Source organism: Syngnathus acus, chromosome 10 (genome assembly GCF_901709675.1).
Source record: "Syngnathus acus chromosome 10, fSynAcu1.2, whole genome shotgun sequence".
Classification (NCBI taxonomy): domain Eukaryota; kingdom Metazoa; phylum Chordata; class Actinopteri; order Syngnathiformes; family Syngnathidae; genus Syngnathus; species Syngnathus acus.
The window spans coordinates 6,825,503-6,846,165 of record NC_051095.1 but is presented as its reverse complement, the minus strand read 5'-3'; the positions used below and the strand labels follow the sequence as shown (position 1 = coordinate 6,846,165).

General features: G+C 46.1%; 2 protein-coding genes across 4 annotated transcripts; both read left to right on the top strand.

Annotated features, from left to right (window-relative positions):
• The first annotated feature begins 244 nt into the window (after window positions 1-244).
• On the top strand, window positions 245-9,202 carry canx (calnexin). Of its 2 annotated transcripts, none has more exons than XM_037260537.1 (15): window positions 245-380; window positions 2,698-2,930; window positions 3,012-3,085; window positions 3,656-3,714; window positions 3,772-3,913; window positions 3,997-4,078; window positions 4,568-4,760; window positions 4,825-5,014; window positions 5,098-5,211; window positions 5,296-5,452; window positions 5,970-6,185; window positions 6,632-6,751; window positions 6,846-6,957; window positions 7,038-7,174; window positions 7,669-9,202. In XM_037260537.1, exons 2-15 carry the CDS (start codon window positions 2,715-2,717, stop codon window positions 7,723-7,725), a joined length of 1,869 nt encoding a protein of 622 aa, XP_037116432.1. In that variant the 5' UTR covers window positions 245-380; window positions 2,698-2,714; the 3' UTR covers window positions 7,726-9,202. The 2 variants fall into 2 exon arrangements, with proteins under 2 accessions (XP_037116432.1, XP_037116431.1); XM_037260536.1 differs by having other exon boundaries at window positions 7,666-9,202.
• Window positions 9,203-9,762: 560 nt separating this feature from the next.
• On the top strand, window positions 9,763-20,647 carry maml1 (mastermind-like transcriptional coactivator 1). Of its 2 annotated transcripts, XM_037261966.1 has the most exons (6): window positions 9,763-10,138; window positions 10,817-11,138; window positions 14,113-15,441; window positions 16,277-16,516; window positions 16,833-16,962; window positions 18,834-20,647. In XM_037261966.1, exons 2-6 carry the CDS (start codon window positions 10,824-10,826, stop codon window positions 19,724-19,726), a joined length of 2,907 nt encoding a protein of 968 aa, XP_037117861.1. In that variant the 5' UTR covers window positions 9,763-10,138; window positions 10,817-10,823; the 3' UTR covers window positions 19,727-20,647. The 2 variants fall into 2 exon arrangements, with proteins under 2 accessions (XP_037117861.1, XP_037117860.1); XM_037261965.1 differs by having other exon boundaries at window positions 9,763-11,138.
• Window positions 20,648-20,663: the final 16 nt, after the last annotated feature.

Genomic DNA, 20,663 nt, shown 5'->3' with positions numbered 1-20,663 from the left:
AATCCGCGAGACTACCTTTGCTGTTAACTACACAAGGTGATCAGCTTCAATCGCAAACCCTCGTTTTAGACGGATTTTATTTGTATGGTATTTAATATCCTGCAGAAGCACAAGCACGAAAAAAAACCCAAACTTAATCAAACATTTAAAAAAAACACGTAACAAACACATCCGACCTGCTGCTTGGCATCATTGCCATCTCGGCCAATCAGGGCCGTCCACGAGTTGCAGCTACCCAGCGACCAATCGGCTGTTGACAGTTGACAGGAAACGCCAGGATGTCCCTCTCTTGCCCAATCAGCAACAGGTGAGGGCGTTCCCTGCCGTTTCCCATTATTCCCACGTGATTGTAGACGCCAGTTCTCAAGCAGGCGGTTGAGGTGAGTTCACATGTCGAATAAATGTCATTTAATCGCTATATTCGCGCCACATGTACAATTTTAAAGCGTTTCTCAATGTATGCTTTACACATGTCCCCTAAATGCATGTTTTGGAGTGGTGGAAGATTGTTGAGTTGTGGGCGTTCTGTCGAGAAGCCAAGTGAGGTTAACCAGGCTGGCCCGCTAATGCTAGCGTGCATGTTAGCCGGTCGTGTCGCTAGTTATTCAGCTACCTATTAATGGTTAGCTACTTTAACTTATTTACGTTCACTCGAGTTCGGATGAAGAATTCAACCTTGGCTGCCACGAAAAGCTTTGTTAGCTGCGCCAGCAGTTCAATGGCAATGAGGTTAGGCTAGGCTAAAAGGGGAGGTGATCGCTTTAGTTCCGGCCGGTGCAGCAATCGTTCAATTTTAAACAATAATTTGTACCGCATAAATCTAAATGCTTTTGCGGGTAATATTTTAGTGGATATTCCGTTTAAAGGTGGCCCCTAGAATTCCCGTATAAGAATACATTTTTTAAAAATCCGTAATTCAAGTACGAATACACTCGCACACCTTACAGTCAATATTATACGTCCATCATGAAAGAGTTATGTACAAAAGTTAGTCACAGAATCATATGCATCATTACAAAATGTAAGATACATTTACATAGTTACGATATTTTATAATTAAGATTTTATTCACTTAAATATATTTAGTTTTTTAGATCCACAAATATTTCTAAGATTGTAACGTTTTTTTTTGTTTGTTTTTTTAATGTTGTGGGTGTATTATTGGTCATGTGAAAAATTGTAAATGTCCTTTCGTTGAACGTGTTTGTGGACATGTGCACTTATTTTTTAAACGAATGCCTTGCCAAGAGATTCACGCACGTTTCAAACTGTTAACATGAGTACATGAGTCCCTCCTCCGTCCGCTAGGAGGCGACGTTTTCCTGTCCATTGAACTGAAATTAGTCTTTTAAACAGTTAAATTGGAAAAGAGCTCTTCCTGTTATGCGTTTAACACAAGGAAACAAACGCACACGGGGAAACAAAATACCACCTTCATTTGTTTTGGCTTGACACTAGAGACATTCTGGTGATGCGGTGCTGCAGAAGAAAGGTAGCTGCAAAAAAAGTGATAAATTCAAATATGTTTTCCCTTTATAGACAAAGTAATCTGGCCATTTGTGGAAATAAAATGGGCACCGTTTGTGATTATAATTTGTAAAGTGGTTGCTAGGAAATCAGGCTGGTCCACGAGTGTATCCAGCTTGTCGGGTGCATCTGGTTCAGCCTGAACAGCATGCACATTGATGCCAGGAAACTTGAATAATTGTGAAAATAAAAAAGTAATCTGGTTTTTTAATATCCTTTAAAGGATTTGGCTGATTTCAATTCCTGGCTAAGTGGCACAGTTGTCTAGTTAAGCTATTTGGTATGTAGCAGCTAGCATTGCAAGTGGCCTTGTAGACGCAAACGTTTACATTACGTTTAAGGCCATAGGTGAAAATTTCATTAGCCACATAACCACAGGAAACTATGATGGACTGTTCTAACCATTGATGTGAATATAGAATACAGTATGAAAGTACATTCTAGCTGAATTTAGCGATATGGTAGTGGCCATTTTGGTGAGGACAAGCTTTGCACCCAAGGTTATGCATGCGCATTGAAAATCAATCAGAACCTGCTCTGATTACTTTTACTAGGCCTGCATGTCAATTAGGAGAGAGAAACACATCTTTAAACTAACCATAATATTATTAATTGGGGGCCAACTAGAGAAGACCTCAAAAGCTTTGGAGTGTGGACCACGCCCCCCCCCCCCCCCACACACACACACACACACTAAAATGGGCGCTCATGTGTGCCAGATGGCTGGCATGCTAAGATAACGCTACATTCCTTTGTCCAATCTCACTAATCCATTAACCTGATTAGCGTCTGTGGGCTAATCAGCAAATTTTAGGTCACCGCCGCCGTCTTTTTACAAATTCTTTGATCGTCATGTGACCTGCGACCCACAAACGCCACCATCTTAGGGGTGTGTGTGCTTGTGCATGCACGTGCATCTTGTCTCTTGTGTGAGTGTGTGAAGCTAAACGTGCATTTTTGTGTGTGCTTGCTAGTGTGTCCTACTTTGTGTGTGTGTTCGTGGTAGTCCGTTTGTCTTTGTGCGCGTGCACTTATATGTGTATCCCATAGTGTGGCGATGTCACAAGGGTAATTTGTGTGTCCTGTGGGTGCTTAGTTACCGTGACGTTCATCCAGCGCCATAGTAACATAAAACGCGCGTCATCAACAATGCCTTTGATCTCATCGCAGTATCTGGTGTGCAGACGATGGATCGTACGGTGTGGTTGTTCGTTGTTTTGGCAATGGGTGTTCTCTGCCTGAGCCTGGCGCCAGCATGTGTGGCCCATGACCCTGACGAGGACCTCCTGGGTGAGGACATGGACGTTGAAGATGAAGACCTGGACATGGATTTGGGAGCAGACGACGAGCCGGAGGACGACCACGACACCCCGGCGCCTCCCAAAACCCCGCCCGTTCCCAAAGTAAGCCGATTGCCAATTGGCCGCTAGTCGCTTTTGATGTATGTTGCGTTCATGTCATGATGTTGTGACACGTCGGCGCAGGTGACCTACAAAGCTCCGGAGCCAATGGGAGAACACTACTTTGCCGAATCTTTTGATCGTGGAACGCTGGGCAGGTAAGCGGCAAGCTAAAAGTTAAAGTCCCAATGATCGTCACACACACACCTGGGTGTGGTGAAATTTGTCCTCTGCATTTAACCCATCCCCATGTGATTTTAATCCATCCCCTGGGGGAGAGGGGAGCAGTGAGCAGCAGCGGTGCCGCGCTCGGGAATCAGTTGGTGATCTAACCCCCCAATTCCAACCCTTAATGCTGAGTGCCAAGCAGGGAGGCAATGGGTCCCATTTTTATAGTCTTTGGTATGACCCGGCCGGGGTTTGAACCCACAACCTTCCAGTCTCAGGGCGGACACTCTACCACTAGGCCACTGAGCTGTTAACCGGACTATTTTATTTTTATATAGTGGACCTAGATAGAATATGCCTCTGTTGCAATTTTGGAATCGCTCATCATTCCGGGAGCATTAGTGGTGACTTGAGATGAGTCTGTTGCTGACATTGCTCTTAATGCAACAACAATTTCTTAAGCGTGTTGTTCTCATGCTGGAACTCCAAATACATTTTCATCAAAACGTGAAAATATGTTTTTGATCCCGACTCTGACGGGCTGTCAATCATCTTCTCAGCTGGGTGCTGTCCAGTGCCAAGAAGGAAGACACAGATGATGACATCGCCAAGTATGATGGTGGGTGTCCCGCTCCCACTTGATGTTGATGATGATGACAATGACCATTTTGTATAGGCAAGTGGGAGGTAGAGGAGATGAAGGACAGCAAGCTTCCCGGCGACAAAGGTTTGGTTCTCAAGTCTCGTGCCAAACATCACGCCATCTCTGCCCTGCTGCTGCGACCATTCACTTTTGACACCATGCCACTCATTGTTCAGTAAGAAAGCGCACGCACGCACACACACTTGGAACATGCTTGCTCATCGTTCTGTATTGTGACTATGTTGTGTGTGTGTTTAGGTACGAGGTGAACTTCCAGGCCGGCATCGACTGCGGCGGTGCTTATGTGAAGTTGCTCACTCAGACGCCTGAACTGGAGCTGGTCAGTCTCTGCGCACTTGAACCTACCACGTTATGGCTCACATGTTACATATTAGGCCAGGGATCTTCACTAAAAATTAGCTTGTAAGGAATTTCTCAGGGCAAATGTCCAAACCTCAAAATGTTTTGATTTGCGCAGTTGACCCAACAAACGTTTTCCTTTTCACAACATTTGTGGTTTTTCAAATGCGATAACCGTAAATAAAAATATTTTATTAATCCTACTAAAGGAAGACAACATATGTGTTTTCCCTAAGACAAAAATTCAAAGTTCGTGTTCGTCACAAGTAGACCTTGAGAAAGAGAGAAAAATAGCAAAAGTACTCATCTTCCCTAAAACCAATTTAAAAGTCAATGTCATTAACTTTTATTGATTTTACGCTTTAATGTACAGAAAGTGGAGACTCGCATACATTCGAATCCCACTCTCTATCTCTGTATGTACATCTATATATTATTGCCTGTGTCTGAAATTTGTGTGCGTGCACAGGCCCAGTTTGTGGACAAGACTGGATATACCATCATGTTTGGACCAGACAAATGCGGAGAGGACTACAAGCTGCACTTCATTTTCAGACATAAGAATCCCAAGACAGGACAATACGAGGAGAAACACGCCAAGAAGCCCGACGCTGATCTGCGCACATACTACACTGACAAGAAGACGCACCTCTACACCCTCGGTTAGTTGTCGGCACGTGCACGCAGCGCAGGCACGCGACTGACTGACTTGTGTGCATCCTCTAGTGCTAAACCCCGACAACACATTTGAGATGCTGGTGGACCAAACGGTGGTGAACAGCGGCAGTTTGCTGACGGACATGACCCCCCCAGTCAACCCCCCCGCCGAGATTGAGGACCCAGATGATCACAAGCCCGAAGACTGGGACGAGAGACCCAAGATCCAGGACCCGGATGCCAGCAAACCTGAAGACTGGTCAGTAAAAATTTACTGCATCAGAATCTTCTTGGTTGCAGACGAAACAATTTGTTTTCATTTTTATGTTGGCATGCGCACAGGGACGAGGACGCTCCAGCTCAGATTCCCGACGAGAATGCGGTCAAACCTGACGGCTGGCTGGACGACGAGCCCGAGTACATCGGAGACCCCGATGCTGTCAAGCCCGAGGACTGGTGCGTTGCAGCGGCGACCGATCAAGTTTAACAATAGCTGCCGTTTTTCCACGTGCACCGTTTGAGCATGTGTTTCTGCATCAGGGACGAGGACATGGACGGCGAGTGGGAGGCGCCTCAGATCCCCAACCCGGCCTGCGAGGCGGCGCCAGGCTGCGGCCTCTGGAAGCGCCCCACTATTGACAACCCTGACTACAAGGGCAAGTGGAAGGCGCCCATGATCGACAACCCGAACTACCAGGTGACCTTTCAAACTGAAGCTGTAGCATCTCTTAGATTAGATGAATGTTGTACTTTGTCGCCATCTTGTGGCATTTTGCCATCAAGGAACCATAGGAGTTGAGGAGAAAAAACAAAAATGATACTTTTGCTGCCATCACACTTCAAAAGAACAATGCAGGAATTTCAGTTAGACAAAGTAGTGCTTTGTTGCCGTTGGGATTCGGGGAACTTCAGTTAGACAAAAGAAGTTATTTTCCGTGGCGTCTCACTTCTGAGTCTCTTTGTTGGTGTTGGCGTCACGTAAACTAAATTTGTGCGTTTCCACCATTTTGGGGCATCTCTTTTCCGTGGGGCGCTATGTTAGATCTGAGGGATGTCAAGTAGACAATGTAGTCCTTTTTTGACATCTTGAGGAATCTCACCTCCACTAATGTCACCTATTCCCGAGTCCTGAATTGCTACATTGGGAATTCTTTGGAGGAACTTAAATCCCCACGGAGTCATTATTGTGATGTGGCTGCGCATTCGTCCCACAGGGCATTTGGAAGCCTCGCAAGATTGCCAATCCAGACTTCTTTGAGGATCTGCACCCCTTCCGGATGAGCGCTTTCAGCGCTGTGGGCCTGGAACTGTGGTCCATGACGTCCGACATCTTCTTCGACAACTTCCTGGTCACCGACGACCGCAACGTGGCTGAACGCTGGGCCAACGACGGCTGGGGCCTCAAGAAGGCAGCCGAGGGTGCTGCTGAGGTACCCAATCCGCTGCTTTTATCCAAAATATAGATGAATTGCGAATTCTCTCAAAACCATTTTTGACCAAGGGTTTTTTTTTTTTTCTTTTTTTTTTTTTTTTTGAAAACATTTGTTTTCCAGAAAGTTCAAAATTTTGGCTTTCTTTTTTACTCTATAAAAATTTATTAGCAAGCAGTATGTTGCTTTTTTCTGTGGTTGGATTTATTTCTTTTTTTTCTTTTTTAGAAATGTGATTTTTGCGAAAAGTCACACTGTGGAGAAAGTGTTTTTTATTGTTGTTTTGTAAAATGCAAGTCCTTTATGAATTTCCAACTTTTTGAGGGGGGAAAAACCCCATTGTAACTTTCCAACATTTTTCCAAAATGTTGACTCATCAGCTGAATTTTTTTCCAATGAGTTGAGCTGGCCTCTCTTTAACGTGATTTTCAATGTTTTTGGGGCAGCCGGGCCTGGCGGCTCAGATGATGAACGCGGCAGAGGAGCGTCCATGGCTTTGGGTCGTCTACGTGCTGACCGTGGCCTTGCCGCTTGTCCTCATCTTCGTCTTCTGCTGCACCGGCAAGGTAAGGAACACACACATACCCACGTTAAGAAAATGAAGGGGTTTCCCCCCCCCCCCTCCCCTGATGATTTCATGATGGCAATGTGCGAATGCAGAAAAAGAGCGAGGCCCCAGCGGCGGCGGCGGACTACAAGAAAACGGACGAGCCTCAGCCTGATGTGAAGGAAGCTGAAGAGGAGGCCCAAGAGGAGGACATGAGTAGCGCAGGTCTCTTGGAGCACCAAGCAAATATTACCCTTAGCTTTTCTCCTTTGTGCTGACATGACTCGGGGTGTGGTCGTGAGCAGATGGCAAAGGTGACGGCGAGGAAGAGGCCAACGATGAAAGCCCCGCCGACAAAGAGGAGGTGGATGGCGACAAGGAGGAAGAGGACAAGGAGGAGGAGGACAAGGAGGAGGAGGACAAGGAGGCGTCAGTTGAAGAGGTGAACAACAACAAAAACACAATGGAATCATTTGGACATCCTGCTGGTCAGCAAAGAAAAAAAAATCTGTTTAATTAAAATCCTTAATTCACATTCTGTTGTTTTCCCCCTTGAGCTGAGCAAAAATGCAACTGAGAAAATGATGAGGCAAAATTACTTTTGGTTTTACCAAGAAAGACTGAACCTGTAACATGGCCTTTATTTGTATTTCTATTTAAAGCCAGTCATCAAATCTGACTGACGTAGCTTAGCAACCCAGTTGCACTTTGAACTACTAAAACCGCTAAGAAAATCTATTTCAGTAAATGTCATGGTGGTCCATGGTAGCGTGGTCTTAAAAAGTAAAACGTTTTGACAACCAGCTCAGGTTGTTCCCCCCTGCGTCCCGATGACTGCTAGAATAGGCTCCAGCACACCTGGGAACCCCGTGGGGACAAGCGGTATGAATGATTTTGTTATGACTTTAACATCATGCTTTTCCTCTGTGCCAGAAGTTGGAGGATGACGTTCTGCGGAGATCTCCCAGGAACAGGAAGGTCAGAAAGGACTGATCAGTCTCAAGCCGCAGCCTACCTCCCTCGCTGTATTCCCCATCCCCCCTCGCAACCATTCTCGGCCTCTCAGCCTCTACGCAGAAGCGGGTGGGAAAAGAATGAAAGCGCCGACAATTCCAGTGCTGGCAGGACTGACTTTGACGGAAGTTTTTTTTTATTATTATTATTATTAATATTTTTATTTTGAAAGAGATTATCCAAGTCCATCTGCATCTTCCTGCATCATTCCGAAACAAAACGTCAGCGCAGACCCCAACTCGCTACACCATCAGATGGACAGTCGAACAACATTGGAATGCTGTCGTACACTTGTTATTGCTATCAAATGATTGAAATGATCAGAACCAGCCATAGTTGGAATCTAATTGGGTAGTTCATCATTTGGCAGCCATTAATTAATTAGCTTTCTAATGTTCAGCACTTGGGGGAAAAAGTCACAAAAGGTGCTTCCACAGTTTGTTACTCCTGCCAACATAGTCGAAGAGCTTGTCATTGTCCTTCGTGAGATTATACATCACCGGCATGAATAGGTGAATGAAACATTAATTGGAGTAAATCTAATAATTGTTTTCTTGACTTTTGCCTCAAGTTTTGATTTTCATTTCAAAACATTTGAGGAAGCAATTTCCTTGGACTCCTTTTGTTGACATCTCACCTCGTGATGTCACAGTTCTGACTATTCATCATGAGATTGCAATCAAATATGAAGGTTGATGATCAAAGACTAGTTTTTTTTTGTTTTGTTTTTAAATATTATTTGATCAATCCTTTTAACGTAGATCGGCACTGAACAGGAAGAGGCTGAGTCACATCCTGTTTTGAAGCGTCGCTCTGTCAGTGCGTCTGTTTCCTTTGCTACTTAGCTTAGCATTAGCTGTGGAACTTGTCAGTTTCTTTTCTTTTTGTCTTCACAATCGGCTTACTCATTGACTGTCGTAGAAATTTTCGGTCTGTTTAGGTCCCACTATATAAACGTCTCGATATAGTGAGAAGGGAGAGCGGAATGATATTGAACAGTATAGAATCATTAACTCATTTCAGACTCCCTAATCAATATTTAGATTTTATTATATGGCATCTAATATTGTGATAAGGGAGTGGGGAATGATTTTGAACAGTTGCTGCGTTAAGGATCATTCACTCGTTCCTGGCTCCCTAAGTAATATTTTGATTTTATTACATGGGATTGAGATTGATCCTAAAGTCTTTGGTCCACTAGCATTGTCATCAACATGATGCTGCCTGCTAACACAGTAAGGTCCTCTTGCTAACTGGTCTTTGTTTTTTTAATATTATTGATTTTTCATTTTTAGCTTTTTGTGTTGAAACCATAGCGTTGGCCCCGCCTCTTCCTGCTGTACATGGGGTGTGGCAAGCGAGCAAGATGCTGCCGGTAAGGTCCAACTTTGACTAGAAATACTGTGACAGATGCTGATGTGTTTTGATGAATAAAAAAGGCCAAACGGAACATAAACTTCTGATTTTATTATGGCTGTTTCTCATTGATGTGGATATGTGCTCAACATAAGATGCCTAAAATGGCTGTGTTGGGTGGGTATCTACACATCAGGGCAATAGTTTAGTTATATTACAAAGTAGATAAAACCTGGATAAATACAATTACTGTGTACAAAAAGAAAAACGTGCAGAAAGTTCAAATTTCCATGTTTAAAAAAATATGCACAAAAAATAGTTTAAAGGAGCAACAAAAACTTAACATGTATTATACTACAAGTATTTCTGGGGGGGAAATGTATCAAAAAAACAAAACAAAAATCATTCCCAAGTACTGTGTATGTGCAAATATAAAATTCCAAACATCTACTGTGTATGTGCAAACATGTTTATTCTTTCAATGAATTTATAAAATGTATTAAAATATATCTAAAATTACTTTAAAAATATGTCACAAAAATCTGTGATCCCTAATGTGAATATTAAAAAAAAAAAAAAAATTATTACGCATTCGCACAGCGCACCATCCATCCGCGCTGTGTACGTATCACCAGTAAGGGGGCGGGGCATATACGTTACTCTCAGCTAGAAAAAAAGAGAAAGTTACCAAAATGGCGGCGTCAGCCTACCCGTCCTTTGGAAAACAATAGACGAGCACTTGCGGGGCTACGCGCAGCCCTAATCCGGAAGGAGCACCGTCAACCCGCAGCGACCACTTGATAACCAGGCCGCTCCGAACATGCTTCGTTATGGCGCTTAGTAACTTGCCAGGCAGGCAGCCCCCCCGACCAGAGCTAGCCGAGCATCTAGCCTAGCTACACTGAGAGAGGGAGGTAAGGAGGCGGGCGGGCGGCCGCGGGAGGAGGCGGTGAGCAAGCGGCCAGGCGGGTGGAGGATCAGCTGTTGCCTCAACAGATGCTGTAAAGAGAGCGCACGGCCCAGCCCTACGTTCACAGTAAGTCCTTTTGATAAATGCGGACAATGTTGTCGTAGCGCCCGAAGAGAAAAGACCACCATTTTGTGCGCCAGTGGAGCCGGAAAGGCCTCCGAAGTTGGCGAACAAGAAAGTCCGCTCAGAGTCGCGGAGTGGCTTCGCTCGCGTTAGCTTAGCAGCCAGCTAACATTCATCGAGCGACTTAAGTTGCCACCGAGTTGACATGAAATCTCCCCCCTAAAATCATGCCCTGTGCCTGGTGAGCCCATTTTGGCAGAGCGGCCACTTCGTTTGCCACTTTTTTTTGGCCGTGCAACTTCTAGCGAGTGCAGGAATGTGCTAGCATGTAAACACAACAGAAATGTTGCTAATGCGCTAGTTAGTTAGCTTTGTGGACAACTTGGACGCGGATGCTCGGTGCTCCTTTCGCCGCTACTCCACATAGCATCTCATTCTCCTCACTGGGCCAAGAGGTCGGACGGCTGACCGGCGGTGACCGAAGGCCGTAAACCTCCAATGGAGCCAGCAGCACGGCTGGCTTTGTAAGGGTCCAGAGACGGGCGGAGGAGGGGTTACGGACGCCCGTAGTCACAAAAAACGAGAACCACAGACAGCGTTTTATGGACCTAACCTGAGCCCGCAAGCTTTTTTTTTTTTTTTTTAATTGATGATGGCGGATTTTGTTACACCGCGACACAGCGCGGTGATGGAGCGGCTGCGGCGGAGGATTGAGCTCTTCCGGCAGCATCACAACAGCTGCGAGAGACGCTACGAGGCCGCCGCGCTGGAGAGCCTGGAGCTGGAGAGGCAGCAGACCCTCGCCTTGCACCAGCGCTGCCTGCAGGCCAAGGCCAAGAGGTCCAATAAGCACCGTCAGCCCCCGGCTAGTGCCGGGGATCAGGCCGGACAGAGGGCACCCGGAGCCGGCAGTGGCGGAGGAGGTGCTGGAGCAGCCAGCGTGGAGCTCGGCGACGGCAGCGGAGTAGTCGCCGAACAGAGCCGGAACAGCACGCTCATTGCAGTGAGTCCAACACGACCGCGATCAGCATCCCTACTGCTACTACTACGACTACTAATTTTATTTACAACTACTATTACTACCAGAACGACATCTACTTGTGCTACTACTAAAACTACAACTACTGCTTTTATACTTCCTACAACTACTCCACCTTGTCATGTTGCTACCACCGCTCTAACTAATACAACAAGTACTGCTACAACTCTAACGACTACAAATGCTAGTACTAGAACTACGACTCATATTACGACTTCTAAAATGTAGTAAATTAAACCCACCATGACTAGAGAGTAAAATGCACGGAGACCAAATGTAGAAACTAACTCAATAAATTGGATGCCCTCAGAGTAGAGGCATTTATTCTTGTTCGTAACTATACAGAAGTTAAACTGCTTGACAAGTAAATCATTTTCTAGCCTTGCACGCGTATCCTGGGCCAGTCCTTGCTAGTGGCAGGGCTCCCTCAACATGGCTCACCCAAAAGTGCCTGTAAATGCAACATGGCAGCAGCAGCATCTCTTGTCAGAATATAGTAGAATGACATTATCGGATTTGATCTGATCTGAGCCAAAAGATTTTGATTCACCTTTGGCATTTTCCATGCAGACTTTGACTTTGAATCTTCATTTGAGTCGCCGCTAATTTTTGCGCAGCTTCCATCATATAACACTCCTAGACCATAGAAGTGTAGAGATGTGTGTAACAATAGATGGGAATGGAGATGGAAGAGCAGTCAAAATAAAATGTGAGCAGTTCAACCTTAGCATTCCATCCAAGCGCCATCATGAATATTTGACATTTTTGTGCCAGAAAATAGAGCAAGCATGAAGGAAAGGCATCCTCTAGTTGTTGATTCATTTGCTCGTGTCATGTTCAATTATTCTGATGATCGATCAATCTGTCGTTTTTTTCCACCCGATGAATCGGATCTAAAAAATAGCTGTGAATTTCTACTATTTCTTCCAAAATCAGGATATGATATCAATTTGACAGTGCAGAAAATGTGCGAACAAATACTAAATGATGATTCGGTCGGTTGTTGGGGTCATCGGAAAATTGTCCAAAATGCTGTTGCCCCTTTCTGCAGGTTGCTTCTATGGCAACCGAGGGGCGGAGTAATACCAGAATTTCAAGTTCTGAAACTTCAATCGCTCGCTTGTTCAGCTCTGTTTGACTCACCGAAAGCGCACTGACACACATACACACACATTTGTTGCTTGCCCACTTGTCACATGACTTGATGTTGACAGCTGAAGGGGGAAGATTGTTCCTAGTTTGTCACATGTATAAAATCAATAGAGACAAGACCTCGGCATATTTGTCAGTGAGTGAGTGAGTGAGTGAGTGAGTGAGTGAGTGAGTGAGTGAGTGAGTGAGTGAGTGAGTGAGTGAGTGAGTGAGTGAGTGAGGCCACTAGTGGAGGAAGCAGTCTCCCTTGTGGTGCACAAGATGGTGCCCGTGCCTTTTTTTTTTTTTTTAATTTCAACAAAAAAAAGTGAAACCGATAAACGAACCGCGATGTAGCAAGGGATTACTGTAATTTGAATTTCAAGTGACGTCAGCAGCGCGATGCGGCGGTTGTTTACAAAAAGGACAAAGATTGATCACGGGATGAGGAAGATGACGAAGGGCCCTACGTACTACCGGCATCATTAGCAGCTTTGTTTCTAAGTGACACGGAGGACGAAGAGTTTGAATGATTTAAGGATTTGGAGTGACACAAAAGGTTTGAAAAACTATTATGGCTTTTACGCACGCCCGGTCCTACTCTCCGGAGCTCTCTTTCACCTCCGTGGATGGAAGTCGAGGGCCGGCGCTCGGCCGGGTGGCTGTCCGGGGACGGTGGATGGGGCTCGGTCATGGCTTTTACGCACGCCCGGTCCTATTCTATGGATCTCTCTTCCATCTCTGTGGCTGGAAGTCGACGCCGCCACACGCCTGGAAGTTTGTTTTGTTAAATAAAGAGACGTTTACCAAACCCACGTCTTTCCTAGTACTTTGTTAACGCTACAATCTAGTTATATAGTAGATCTGTGGAATAACGACGAGGCTGTCAGGGCGCACGCGCGGCCTTGTTGACAAAGGACGAGGAATTTGATCGATGGATTTAATGATTTAGAGTGCACAGATGGTTTGATAATATTATTGCTTATATAATAGTTATTTGATATCTAATTTATATATCGTTATAAGGGCCTGTGGAATATTTTGAAGTGCAAGCGTCGTCAGCGGCACGCACCCGTTGTTGACAAAGGACGATCCATGGATTTAATGAATTGGAGTGACACAGATGGTTTTATAAACGTGTTATTTATGTAATAGTTTTTTTTTTAATAACTCTGAATGTTACGTCAGGCCCGTTCTCAGCTCTTTGTTTGTGTTTATGTCACGTTAGCATATCTATCGTTTAGCCTGTTGTTGCTCGTCTGTTCTTGGTGTTGGATTTTGTCGAATAAATTGCCCCCCAAAATGCGACTTATACTCCGGAGCGACTTATGTTTTTGGTTTTTTTTTCACTTTTTTGCGCATTTTATGGCTGATGCGACTTGTACTCCGGAGCGACCTTTAGTCCGAAAATTACGGTAATTTCTTAATGCCTTGGATTTGGGTGAAATCAGCCAATCATGTTGTAATAAATGGAAGTCTTCATCACCTCAAGGACAAGCATGTACGATTAATAATGAAAGCTTGATGAAAATTAATACATGTCAATTTTTCAATGGAGGGAAATTTTGAAAATGTATTTTTCATTATATTCATCGATCAATCAAAAAAAAAATTGTTGCTGCACAATTTATGTCTCCATGCAAACCTTGCTGGTTTTTTATTAACCCCTAACCTGCAAAAAAAAAATTATTTTAGCCAACTAAAAAGGAAAGATTTAAATTATTTTGATTCAATTCAGTGGATTAAAATGATTTCATTCAAAGTCCTTTTGATGTATCATGTATGCCGCTTTTGGTTTGCATTGCAGTTGCAGGAGACGGTGAAAAGGAAGCTGGAGAGTGCTAGTTCGCCTCTGAGCCGCGAGCAGGTCAACGGCTTCTCAGACGGCTTCCCGTCCAGTAAGAAGGCCTGTATGGATGCTGCCGCCAAGGCCAACGGCTCCCCCCTGGATTCCAAACTGGGCCTGGGCGACGCGCTGTCCTCCAACGGCATACACGGCCCCTCTGTTGAATTTACAGCAGATGGCACCAAGGAGACGGCATCGGCTGACTTTCACCGCAAGGAGATGAAACAGGAGCCCGATGATATCCTCCCCATCATGCCACCGTCAGCAGGAGGAAACAACAACAACAACCTTTTTCCGGACCTTAACTTAGATGAGCAGGTGTGGTCCGACCTGATGGATGAGCTCAACCGCACCGTGGACTACGAGGACATCCAGGACATCCTCAATGATGACTTTGAGGACCGCAAAGACCCTCTGGAGATGACTCCTAACTCGGGAAGCGCCAGCGTGGCAGCAGGCAGCAAGCCCTCCCAGAGTCTCCTTCCTATGGATTTGGGAAGTGTGAAAGCAGAGTTTTCCCCGTCCGCCTTCGAGCAGGACTCGCGCACCGGATCCCCTCACGTCCGCTCGGCGTCTTCTGGGCCTCCGCCACCTCCTCACCCCACTAGCTCTCCGGCGGCCGTTTCATCCGCCTCCTCCCCAGCCGCACCACCGCCCAGGCAGCACCCCCCGCCCCCCAACCACCTTCTCGCCAAAGACCTGTCCCCTGCCCAGCAGCTTCAGCAGTTGGCCGCCCAGCAGCAGCGGGCACAGCATCTCCACAGCCAGCTACAGCACAAACAAGCGGCGCCCCCCGGGACCAAGTTCCATGGACAGGGAGGCCCTCACGCACACCCTCCGCCCTGGACACAGATGGCCGCCCCCTCGCAGAGCACAATGGGGGCGGCGTTTGGCGTGGACAAGCCAACCACCCCCTCCTTGTACCCACAGGACTTCAATTCCGGTGCACAGAAGCAGCGCCTGATGTCCGGCCAGCCCACCAAGGCCTCACCCAAGGCGGGGGCCAACAGCTACATGGCGGGGGCCACCAGTCACCCCAGTGTGCTAGGCCACCCACCTCAGGGGCCACCTCTCAACCACCCGCCCACACCGGGGGCCCAAGCAGCCATGTTGAACTACAACAACACCAAGCCCCTGTCCCACTTTGAGGCTGGGCCCGGGCCACCCAGGCCGACCAACGGCCAGAACCAGAACAAGGCGGCTCTCCTCAGCCTGCTCAGACAGCAGCAGCAGCAAATTAAGCAGAAGAACAACATGAACTTTCGTCAGCACACACTAACACACTCGCAGGTAACACACAAAACATACATTTGGGATTTCAAACTTCAGCTAACTATTGGCCATATACTGTGAAGGTGTAACAACCAGTTCATTGAAAACTGATCGATAATGAAATTGATCAACAAATGTTTTCATAACTGATTAATTGTGTAGAGGCCCTGTTGATCTTACTTTTGTCCTAATTTGTTTAGAACACCCTTAATATGAAGCATTGAAATTGCTCTCTGTTCACCATGTGGAACAGTTGTCTGTCATCCATCCATCCATCCATCCATACTTTCAAAGGTGGTCCAAAATGTTCATAAACAAGCTGGGGGAAAACATCGCTCAAATTCCACAAGGCCTGAGGGTTAAAAAACTCGAACAAATTTCTAATGTGTCACATAGATGCCTGCTAACATGAGCTCATGACTAACGTTAGCTTGGCAGGTAAATGGGCAAGAGTGTCCGGCAGGTGACGCTAGACTCCACATCCCGCTAGCTGTTTGAATGGGACTCATTTGACTTGAGTCAAAGTCCATCTGGGATTCCTTCTGTTTTGCTTCTCGCCAGCTCCAACTGACACAAACACGCACACACTCAGGAGCTCGTGCGTCCATGCAAATCTTAAATATCTTTACAAATTGCAAGGTAATTACAATTGGACCTGAATTATTTATGATTTAACATCACTATATCAGTGACATTGAGCAAAACAAAATATCACTATTGTTTATTGTGATTGGTTCTGGGAAAGTGGTTTATCACGTCACATGCGAGAAGTCGCAGAAGGCTTTTTTTTCCTGCGCCTGTACCGTTTGTCCTTGTGCGGACGTCATGCCTCGTCTATTTCTTTCTATCGCAGGACCAGAACTCGTACCCGGCGCCTCCACACGGCCCCAATCCTGCCGGCGCCCTGACATCCACGCCGGGCGGCGGCACAATGGCGGCGGCGCCCGGGCCCAACGCCATTGCGGGTAACCACGGCAACACGGCCTACCTCGGCAGCCAGGCGGCGGCGGCACTCAAGCAGCAACAGCAACAACAGATTCTGGAGCAGCAAAAGCAGCAGTACCTGCAGAGACAGCAGATGATGGCAGAACAGGTCACTTTCCACTACATTTCCAACAAAGTGGCTCTCGGGCCTCCAAGTCGCTGGCACTCACAAACTTTGCGTCATTTCCACTTGCGACCAATGTTAGTATAGTTAACAAAAACCAATAGAGTAACTCCATGTACAATTGAAAAATATACAAAACCTGCGTGCTCTTTAAACAAAAACATAGCTGCAGCTGCATTTTATCTTGGAAATAACGCTAATTGGTGACGTGAGACATCTTAATTATGACCTGTATGGGACTTTCTCACATCTCCGACCACATGCTTGGTGACCAATCCCGTTGTGGTGTTGCGCTGTGCAGGAGAAACAGCGTCAGCAGGACCAGCAGCTTCAGAGACACCTGACCAGACCCCCGCCTCAGTACCAGGACCAGCCCGGACAGACGGCAAATCAGAACGCTTTCCCACAGGCTCCCGTCAGCCAGTTTACAGGTCAGAAAATTTTCACAAATTGTCAGAGAGTGTTTTTTTTTTCCCCCTCCAATCCAAATGCATTTCTTTCTATAGCACATTTTTCCTTTTGTCAAATCTTTTTGTTGATATTTACAGATGAGTATAAAATTAAAAGAAAAAGAGAGTCAGGAAGGTCAGAACAAATCTTACAATCTTTTTTTTTTTTTGTATGGTTGGAGAGAACAACAGTGCTGTAAAACACTGAGTGACGTGACATTACTCAAGATCCCAATATACCACACTGGGGATTGTGCAACAGTGAAAGAGACACACACCTGTTTTGAAATGATCATATGCAAAGTTAAATCCGCAAATATAGCATATCAAAAAAACTATATTGGCTGTCACTACTGAATCATTTTAAAATCAATTATGCTCACAATTCTTCCCATGAATAATTGAGCCATAATCGGTCTCTCAGTTGCATTACAAATATATGATGTACAGGGACTGCCAATTTTTTATTTGGTTTTAAAAAGATTCCCATTGAGGAGTGCTTGTCCACATTCCCATTAATGCCAAAACAAACTTCTCGTATATGCGGCGGCTTCACTACCCGGATTACCAGAAAAGTCTGGACGCTTTCCAACAAAAAGGGAATGTAATGATGTGGAAGTGCCAAATTTCATTATTTTAATATTGTATTCAAAATAGGACATGATGGACAGATCAAAAGATTAAATTGTTGAGTATCTCATTCACTTTTTATTCACAATTTTTATAGTCTTTTACAGAATCTGCTTTGTATTAAGAACTTGTCTTTTACACTGTTGCCCTTCAATGGTGAGAGGCACATTTTGATGATCTTTCTACGTATTCATAGCATCTTCAAGTCCTATTCCAATTGTGCCCTAAATAGGACCTAATACACAAGGCAGCAAGGTGCCGAAGTGGTTGGCACGTTGGACTCGTAAGTTTAAGTTTCGGGGTTTGAGTCTGGGCTCCAGCTTTCCTGGCGTTCTTCATGCATCCCAACAATTCCATCCACGTGTTTTTTTATTATTATTTTTTTTTAATGGGAGCAGTACATAGCATACAAATGAGGGAGCGAGCTCATTTGCACACCACACGGCTGTTTCGTCATTGACGTCAACATCACTTCTCCTTTTTTTAATGTTTGTGAAAGGAACAAAGTCTCAATGTTAACTGCATGGATTACACCTCCACGTTGTGTCAATTATGAATGTCAATTATGAGCAACCATGGCCAAGACTAGTTTAATCATGGTGTGGATAAAAATTTGAACTCATGGACTTTTCAGCTGATTGCTATTTGGTGAAAAAAGATTCTGTCGCTGGAGTAGAACAGTTGGATGTGCTTTCAAGTGAAACAGTCACTAAACGACTACTCGGTGACCAAAAGGGTGCCCGTACTTGGGGTGTAGATGAGTTGTTGACTAATTGATTAATAATCGCTCCTCTAGTTTATAAACGACCTGACAAGTTGCGAGGATACACAAAGTTACCCCAAAAGTTCTGAAAATGGGCAAAATGGTGATTCGCAAATATGCAGAACGCTTTTGTGTTGTTTAACTTTTTTTGTTAACACTGCAATGTTCAGTACATGGCTAACAAAATGACTGAATTACTTTTCAACGTTAAAAAAAAAAATCAGCTTGGAGCGCAGCGATTAATCGCCAAGCAATCAATTATTAAATTAGTTGCCAACTGTTTTGATAGACTAATGGTTAGGAGACTTTATTGGCTTTACAGTCATCCAGATTTCCCTGAATTTCAGCCTCTGGGCAGTCAATATTTTTTGCGTCCTTCATGCGAGCAGACTGATTGTCTAACGATATGCAGGGAACGCCTTGTTGTGAATAACGTGCATCATACTTTGTCCGCTTTCAGCTTCGTCACAGTCGCTAGCCAGCGTGTCTTCCATGGGAGGCCCCGCCCCGGCCGGCCAGCGCATGTTTCCTCAGCCACAAGGCATGATGGGACTCAACATGGCCTCTGGTGCCATGACGGCGAGCGGCGCTGCTCCGCCGGCGAGCCAAGCGGACCTTGGGCTGGCGTCGTGCGGCGGGACTGGTGTGGACGTGCAGCAGGTGCTGTATAACAACATGAGCCTTCACCCGGGCGGTGGGCACGGGGCCCAGCAGCGTCAGCCCCTGTACAGGCACAACCTGCTGGCACAGCAGCACCTCAGCAAACAGCCCAACGCTGCCGCCATGTTGAAGCAGCAGCAACAGATGGCTGCCGCCCGTATGCCCACCAACATGCAGGCCCCCCAGAATAGCGTATGGCAGCAACAAACGTCGCCCGCTAATGCCGGTCTTCCCCCCAACACCTTCGTCAGTGCCCCCAATGCCTTCCACATGCAGCAGCAGCAGCAGGCTCGCATCCCCAAAATGTCCGCCACCACATTTACCCCCAACCCCGCCGGGCGGCCCGTGGTGGGCATGATGCAGAGCGCCCAGCAGCGCGCACCGCCCAACCCTCAGAGCCTGGGCCCGCCCCAGACTCAACAGCAAGCAGCTCAGAACCACCCGAACAATCAGAACGTCCTCCCTGACCTGGCGGTGTTCGGGGCTGCTACAGGTGGCGGGCGGCAGGGCCTGCCGTGTAACCAAGGTTACCAGGTCAGCAGGACGGCCAATCAGCAGCAGCTTTCCTTCGGATACAATGCCGCTGCTGGGAGCTTCGCCGCCGAAAGCGACCTGGTGGAGTCACTGCTGAAAGGGCAGAGCGCGCATGAGTGGATGGCAGACCTCGACGAGCTGCTCGCCTCACACCAGTAGACGTTGATACCGCTGCGCTTTCTCGCCGCCATCGGCGGGCAGAAATCAGCATGCGTCACGTGTTGCGCCGCCGGTTTCTCCTGAGTAGGGTCACGTGACCGATCACCTGATATTAGGTTTTGCCACGTCACCAACGGGTCATACGATATCAAATGTGTCGGGGTATGTCACTTGCGTGTCAGGTGACACGTCAGATATTATGATGCGTCATGTGACACCTGTAACTTGCATCAGTTGATATCTGACGTGATGACATCATCTGGGCCATGTGTTGTGACATTCAAGTAATGCATATTGTGACACCACAAGTTCCATTATGTCGCATAACCCATCAGATGACGTGCACCAAACAATGTTACGTGATGTCATGTCTGAAAATGCCGCGTCACATGATGTCAAAACGTTTTGATTTTGACTCCACCTGGACCCATATATTGTCTAATGCGTCAGACAACGTGACACCTGACACATTCTTTGATGTGATGTTACATGACATTTCGCATGATGCCTCGTAACGCGCGGCGTTACATGTCACATGATCCCGGGTGGACATGCCGGCTTCCGGGATGCGCTCTGACAGATGTCGGATGGACAGATCGCTCCGACCGGAATGCATTGCCATTGGCCGATGGGTGGAGCATATCCGTCACCTCGTTTGTGTGTAAATGTTTCTAAATCTATTTTTTGTATGTAACATTGCGATCTGGACATAGATGTTATTTTTATATATTGCAGACCATTTTTGTAAGTATTTTCTACTTTTGATATGTTTGTGTTAAACAAGAGGTTTATGACTTGTAAATATACTTCTTCCCCACAAACGCTTCCCGCGTATCTGTTTGTGAGGTTGATAACATGCGCAGCGCATGTGTGCGTCTGCCCATGTCTGTGCGTGTAAATAAATCGCGTTGTAATCATTTACATACGTTGCCAATCG

Bases quoted from the DNA above. Each gene is read 5' to 3' on its own strand.
- canx (XM_037260536.1), top strand. From the start codon at position 2,715: ATGGATCGTACGGTGTGGTTGTTCGTTGTTTTGGCAATGGGTGTTCTC. The intron at 4,761-4,824 runs GTTAGTTGTCGG...TGCATCCTCTAG, and splicing joins GACGCACCTCTACACCCTCG to TGCTAAACCCCGACAACACA. The intron at 5,453-5,969 runs GTGACCTTTCAA...TTCGTCCCACAG, and splicing joins TCGACAACCCGAACTACCAG to GGCATTTGGAAGCCTCGCAA.
- maml1 (XM_037261965.1), top strand. From the start codon at position 10,785: ATGATGGCGGATTTTGTTACACCGCGACACAGCGCGGTGATGGAGCGG. The intron at 15,442-16,276 runs GTAACACACAAA...TTTCTATCGCAG, and splicing joins ACACACTAACACACTCGCAG to GACCAGAACTCGTACCCGGC. The intron at 16,517-16,832 runs GTCACTTTCCAC...TGCGCTGTGCAG, and splicing joins AGCAGATGATGGCAGAACAG to GAGAAACAGCGTCAGCAGGA.